We start from the raw sequence: 7,177 nt of genomic DNA, 5'->3' as shown, positions 1-7,177 counted from the left end.
ACAATAGCAACCATTTTAATAGTTTACGCTTTAAAAAATGATGTATTTGTAACTTCAATGTAAGTTGATGTTGAATTCGGTTAAAATGTATCAATCATTTTGATGAAGTTTATTTTAAAATATGTTGTACTATTTTCTTAATGTAATTGTTAATTGATAAGATTAAGATAAAAAATTAGATATTAGGAGATTCTATTTCATGTTTTAAGAATTTTAAATTGTTAACAATCTTATGTTATTTTATCTTCATTCGAATTATAAATATACAATTAAGGGTTAGCGTTCGATGAATCGAGTTAAATTTTTTTTTGAGTTACTTGAACTGATGAGCCTTATTTTATCATTCTGAGTCGATTTAGAAATTTTCCTAATCAAGCTGAGTGAAATTAAATTTGCACCGACCGGAATAAATTTACTCGAGTTAAATTTTAAAAAATAAATCAACCGAATTGGAATCATGTTGACAATATAATTAACTTCCGAGTTAAAGAATATAAATTCGAGTTTTTTTAAAGCAAAATAAGAGAGGAAAAAAAGAGATAATTTAGTACGATAAACTTGTTTTGGTAATTTATTTGTTTGAGGTTCAAATTTATCATTTTGGATTTTATGAAAAATTTATAGTTTAATATTTTTATATGATTTTTAAGAATTTTACCTTTTGAATTTGTATATATATTTATAAAAATTTGGGAAAAAAATTATAAATATTTTAAAATTTTGTAATTATTTTTAGAGAAACCAATTTGTTCGCTTTCAAAATTATCAGGGACCTAAAGAGTATTTAAATCAGTTTGTTATTGAAGTTACAAAATTTAATTTGACTCAAACTTGAAAAATCAAATTAAGTATTCGAATTGATTCATAACAACCAAATAAATCGAATAATTGAATTGTATTAACTTAAAAAATCATTTTATTTGTTGACTCCTAAATATAACATAGTAGAAGTGGGGCTCCACTCCACTATTAATTAAATGCACTCCTAAATATGCACTTGGGAGTGAGTAAAGGTTGGGGTACAAACAAATTTATTTTCTATTTTTTCATACTAATATTTGTATTATTTAATTAATTTAAAATTACTTTTTAGTAATCGATTAAGTCATTAATATGGATATTGTTGTCAATACAGAATGACGTGAGTTTGAGTGAGCTGAAGTATATTATCCTCCTATTTATGAATTGAGAGCTATGAATAGTTATGAGTATTGTGCTCAAAAAGAATAAATTATAATTTATTAGAATAAACTATAAAAGAATTCCTTTTTTTCACACTCAACTATTAATTTTTACATTTTCTTAAAATTACAGTTATTTAAACTAAAAAAAAAATTGCAATCCATGCCAAAAATTATTCCAACCACCGAACAACAGCCATTTTCCCTCAAAACCAAACAATAATCATTCATATAAAACTTGAAAATATTGGTATGTAAACGCTGGGTAAAAGTCAAACGGTAGTTTTCTATAATTTCTAATTATATTTTTATTGTATAATTTATAAATTTATTTTTATTTTTAATACATATTGAAGTGTCACGTGGCATATACTAAATTTTTTTTTTTTTAAAACCAGAGTGAAAATCGATTAAAAAAATGTAACTTTAGATGCCAAAATGAGAAAATGATGCTTTAAGCCAAAAAGAAACAAAATCGATTAATTGGATGATGAATTTGTAACTTTTAACAGTATGACCAAAAAAGAAAATTATCAGTAGTTGGGCCACCTCTGCTGCATTTTTACCCTTTTTATAGAAATTTTAATCCACGTTGGGTTAAATAAAAGAAATCCTATTTACATAATGAAATATAGATTTTTTAAGAACAAGAAATCAATCGGGGATGTAGCTCAAATGGTAGAGCGCTCGCTTTGCATGCGAGAGGCACGGGGTTCGATCCCCCGCATTTCCAATCTTTTCATTATACATTAAACAATAACTATTTTTGTACAAATAATATCTTTGATAACTGTATAAAATGTTTGTAGAGATAAAACATTTCACCTTCTGCCTCATCATTTCTTTTGATTATGGGGTTGAAGAGCTTGTTATTTCCTTCTTTTAATTTCATAATTGTAAGCTTGAGATAAAATAAATAAATTTACTTTTTTTCATAAAGAACCTACAAATATTTTGAAAACTTTAATTAAACCTCTTATAAAATTTTAAAAAATTCTTATTACAACTTCCAACATTTTTGAAAATTCTAATATTTTAATCAAAGCTTTGTTACATTGGAGTTTGTCATATTTTAAAAATAAAATAACAACTATATATATATATATATATATATATTCAATGTAAACTGAACTGCTGAAATTAACAAACCAGGATCAGATCCGAACAAGTCTTTCTGCTATTCGAACCTAAACCGAGCCCGTAAACATATCAATATCGGACATACACCCATATTCGAATTCGAGTAACATAAGTTTTGACCTTATATCCAAATAAAAGAGAATTGAACACAAATAGAACATAATCCTGTAAGTTATATAACATTTGAAGGAAATGAAGGCTTGTTTACATATCCTGAACAAAATTGATAGACATTTCACACAATCACTACCATTCTTTAATGCCTAAATCTCTCACTTGATACCAATTTCACCAGCTCCCTTCTCGGCTCCAAACATCTTCTTTCTTCTTTTGCAAGAAAAGGCCACCATAACATGATGAATGAAACAAAAAGTAGACATCACTTATGTGAGGAATAAAAACCCGGACCAGTTGAATTAGTTTTAACTTTTGCTATTAGTTCCTATACTTTTTTCAAAATTTTAAAATTTTTGCCCTCACCAGACAGTAACTGTAAAATTCATTAAGATAAGTTCTGCTATTTCCAAAATCTGATGAGGCAAACATATTATTATTTGTGTAATGCCATGTCAGCTTATTATTTCCACAAGTTACTAAAAAACTAAAAATTCAGTTAATGGATCAGCAACCATCATTGCGTCAAGACTGAAATTTCAAATTTTAAAAAAGTTCAGGACTAGCAATTGAATTAAAACAAACGGATTTAACTATTACTATTTGGGTTAGGATGCAATTTTCAAAATTCAAAAAAGTATAGGGACTGAAAATAACCAAATAAAAGTACCAAGGACTAAATCCACAACTTTTGCAAAGTACAGCGACTAATAGCAGAATTTAACTTCTAAAAAGATATAGCTAAAATTTACCTCAATGGATAGAGATGTCCGAAGAAATTCGGAGCTGAGTGTCCACCCCACCGCTCACCACGCAGTCACCCTTCCACCAGTCTGCACATAATACCTAAAACAGCCAGGCCACGACATTAATGGCGGATTTTGGATAGGTTTCTCAAAAACTACATCAAAAGAATTTAGCAACAGAGATTAGAATTGTACCTTGTCTTTGTGCGTATCGATGATAGAAACAGGCCACTGCCACACAAAAAGTAATCATCAAAACGATGTCCAGAAAAACAATATACAGTTAAATTGTGAGAATGTAGAGAATACAAAACGATACCGCTGTTCTTAGATCCCACAACATTACTTTCCCATCATAAGATGAAGAAAGTAAATGAAGAGGAGACGTATTGTGCCACTTGCAAGCTGAAATCCAAGAACTATGTGAAGAGAACTGAAACGTGGGTGCCGATGTTCCTTGAAAAGTAGAAAAAAAGGTTTCAAGTGAGATGGAGTTTCAGTGGTTTCATGTGTCTGCGCATGCAACAAGTAGGAGAAAAAGAGGAAGGGAAAAGAAAAAAATATAATATCATACATGAAATTATGAACGACAGACCTGGTTTACGAGGATCCCATATTCTAAGAACTGGATCGGAACCACCAGCAGCGATGAGAGCCAATCCTTCACCTCCTATATCAATGCAGTTGAGGGCCTTGCCACAGAACTGTGCATGAAAACAAAAGAGGGGCCGGGTCAGGGAAGTGAAGTAAATGAAAGCAACCTAAGAAATAGTATCCTTTTACCCTTTTTTCTCGGATGAACAAAAATGGTACATCCAAACATAGAACACAAATGCATGCAAATGAAACAAAAAATGGATATAGAGGGAGAAAGAAAGAGACAAATAGACATACTATATCAGACAAATCTTTGCCTGTCTCGACATCCCATTTTCTGACAGAGTGATCCCATGATGCCGAATAAATTGTATCGTGCTGAGGCCAAACCACAGAGGAGACGCACTGTGTATGGCCCACAAGTGTAGAGACGGCCTCTCCCTGCACAAAACATGAAGGATGTAAAAGAAAAGCCAATGCTTATAAATAAATGCCCAAGATTCTTTAGAATAAAATTGTTATGTCATAAAAATTTTGGAGAGAAACATCAAATTAACAATAATGATTATGACAAAGAGCTCATTCAAAGCAAGGATATTCTTCGAGGCAGTTTATATGAATGATGGTAAATAAATCAGCTACATGAAAATCAAAATGCAGAGGGAGCAAATGAAAAGGATGGCATACCTCTGATTGAGACTCCTCAATTTTATTATTAACCTTCCTTTTCTTGATTGATACCGTGTCCCCATTTGTATCAGTGTCATTTGTCCGCCATAAATTGATCGTACAATCCCAAGAACCTGAGCAAATCTAAATTAAGAGATAGAGGCAATGACACTGATGTTAGAAATCAACATTATCACAATATGATAAAGACAGATAAAAAGAAAAAGAAAACTACGGTTCAAAGAATAGCTAATACCATGTCTCCAGATGTCTTTGCTGCAATGCTGTGTACAGATGCATTATGCCCACGTAATATCTTGAATGCTCTTATCCTTGCAGGATGGTCAGTAGAGTCCTCTGCATCAAACTTTTTAAGGAAAAAGATGTATCAATTGGTACTTATTTTTGCACTTCGAAAAGAATTCATTTTTCGTATTACCTTCCACAGTCTCAGAGTTCGATCTTTTGAAGCAGTGGCTACTGTTGCACTTCCTGCCCCTGCACATGCAAGCAACCCTAATCATCAGTACGATAAAACAGAAAAGGATATACTTAGAGTAGACTTAGGGACGTCCACTAAATATCGGAAGAAAACAACAGCTTGTTTGACACAATCATACATAAAAATGCTTAATATTGATGACTAAAATGTTATAGATGACCACTAAACCTTCTGAGTTGATGATACGAACAGATGAAATTGCACCACTGTGTCCTTCTAGTATATGCGTACACCATCCAGCTTGTTTCCATATCCTTAAGGAAATTATATAGAAAAGAAAACAAAAACATGATTTCTGTCAAATTAAATTCCTCCGAATAAAATGTCCATAAACAAAAAAAATACATGAAATTTAATCTATTTACCTTCCCAAACTATCATAGCAACCAGTCAAAATGAACCTGCAAAACAATGTGTACTAAGCAGTTTTATGGAAGTGTAATGCCAACGAAATCAAAGTCATTTAATCTTCCTTTATAAATAAGACTAATACCCAGAATAACAGTAATGCTACGGTAAAAGCAAAATGAAGCACCCGTGCAATGGTAACATATTGGAAGGCTTACCTAGGACTAGAACCGTCAACAGCACTGACCCAATCATCATGCGGAGAAGGCTCTTCCTCTTTTCGAGGGGCAACGGCTCTTATGTATTCAATTTCCAAAATTTTCTCCTGCAATAGTTCATTCAAGGAATTAAGTATAAGGACCAAAACATAGTAATTGCACATTTCTCTTTAGTTGTTTTCACAAATTCTTTTCTACTTATTTAAAACTCACTAAAGTAAAATGCAAACATTAAAAGGGTTAAAGGTAGAAAAGTACCGCAGAAATGCCTTTGACAAGAAGAAACTGCTCAAGTGACATCCGAACCAGCTCCCCATCGATCAGGAAATCAAAGGGCTCGGTTTTCCACTCAGAATCCACTGCTCATAGCCACAAAATTTCCAACTTAATAATAGCAAGAAATAATAATGAACCAGAAAACAATTAACTGAATTATGCAAACAGCTCTAAAGCCAATGGCTTGAACTAAGTAAGAGTCAAATAAATTTTTAAGCATCTAAATACATTACCAGCTTAAAGGAAACTATAAGTTAAAAACCCAAAATTACTAAAGAAACCAAGAAACATTCAATTACCCTGAAATACATACTTAGAATGACGTTATTGCAGAAACCCAAGAAAACCCCAAATCAAAACAAAAATAAACTAACTTGATTACAAAAAAAAAAAACCAAAAATTTCTTAAGAAACTAAAAACCAATACCAGCTTGAAGAAGCTTGTTAACAATGGAGGAAAGGCCTATACGAGAGAGGTCAGAAGGGATGGCAATGGCTGTTGTCGGAACTTTATATGGTGCTTTTAATTTCGTTATAAATCGGACTTGAATCCTCCTTGAGTTGCCTTCATTGGTTTCTCTTTCAATTTCCATTTTGAAAGAGGAGACGAAAATCAGGGTTTCAAAGTTAAGGGAAAGTTAGGGTTTAAATAGGGTTTTAAAAATGGCCTAAACGAAACTGGGCGGCGCTGATAGTTAAATTTGTACAATTTAAATATAATTATTATTTAATTAGTTATTATATTAATTAATTTATTAATTGTCGTAAATTATTCCGTTCAACTTGTAATAATGGATTTTGATTTAACTTTTGATACAAAATGTAACTTAGTTGTAAGTTCTTATATGAAAAATACTTTTGCGGTAAAATTAGTTTACAATTTAGCTCCTAAATTATATCTTCCTTTTTTTTTTGGTATCTAATTTTTTTTGTCTCGTTTTTTTATAGATACAAACCAAAAACAATTACAATATTATTCCAGTATCATCATACATAAACTGACCATCTAACCGTAAATGCTCCACGATCGTTTCTGGGGTCCTTGCAATACTATCGAGTCATAAGGGAAAGCTGTCATCATTCCAGCCAACGTATGTGCAACTACATGAACTTCTTTTAGAATCTGCTTTATGACCACTTCTACTGCCTCTTACAAAGCTCTTGGATTCTCAAAGTTAGGTCCATGTACAATTTCCTACAAGACGTATCTAAAATGACTTCCATAGCTTTAGCACAATCTGTTTTGACCATAATATTTACCCAATTAGCATCCCACGCCATGAGGAGTCCATCGTAGATAGCCTAAAGTTCAGCCTGCATGACACTACATCTACCAATGTTTCTCCCAACTCCGCCACGCTATGTACTAAATTCATCTCTTGCCAC

General features: G+C 31.8%; 1 protein-coding gene and 1 non-coding gene across 3 annotated transcripts; one reads left to right on the top strand and one right to left on the bottom strand.

Moving 5' to 3' along the window:
* The first annotated feature begins 1,841 nt into the window (after positions 1-1,841).
* Positions 1,842-1,914, top strand: TRNAA-UGC (transfer RNA alanine (anticodon UGC)). Its single transcript has one exon. It is a non-coding gene; the product is annotated as a tRNA-Ala (tRNA).
* Positions 1,915-2,321: 407 nt separating this feature from the next.
* On the bottom strand, positions 2,322-6,475 carry LOC121221088 (ribosome biogenesis protein WDR12 homolog). 2 transcript variants are annotated; one of them, XM_041101558.1, is made up of 14 exons: positions 6,219-6,475; positions 5,774-5,874; positions 5,516-5,622; positions 5,315-5,350; positions 5,118-5,203; positions 4,887-4,945; positions 4,704-4,814; positions 4,466-4,591; positions 4,076-4,219; positions 3,777-3,885; positions 3,501-3,637; positions 3,377-3,412; positions 3,188-3,281; positions 2,322-2,645 (listed from the first exon to the last, which is right to left on the bottom strand). In XM_041101558.1, exons 1-13 carry the CDS (start codon positions 6,382-6,384, stop codon positions 3,189-3,191), a joined length of 1,311 nt encoding a protein of 436 aa, XP_040957492.1. In that variant the 5' UTR covers positions 6,385-6,475; the 3' UTR covers positions 2,322-2,645; position 3,188. The 2 variants fall into 2 exon arrangements, with proteins under 2 accessions (XP_040957492.1, XP_040957491.1); XM_041101557.1 differs by having other exon boundaries at positions 2,322-2,648; positions 6,219-6,456.
* Between the last annotated feature and the right edge of the window lie 702 nt (positions 6,476-7,177).

Source organism: Gossypium hirsutum, chromosome D09, assembly GCF_007990345.1.
Source record: "Gossypium hirsutum isolate 1008001.06 chromosome D09, Gossypium_hirsutum_v2.1, whole genome shotgun sequence".
Classification (NCBI taxonomy): Eukaryota; Viridiplantae; Streptophyta; class Magnoliopsida; order Malvales; family Malvaceae; genus Gossypium; species Gossypium hirsutum.
The sequence above is the reverse complement of the archived record's forward strand: the minus strand, read 5'-3'. Positions and strand labels throughout refer to the sequence as shown.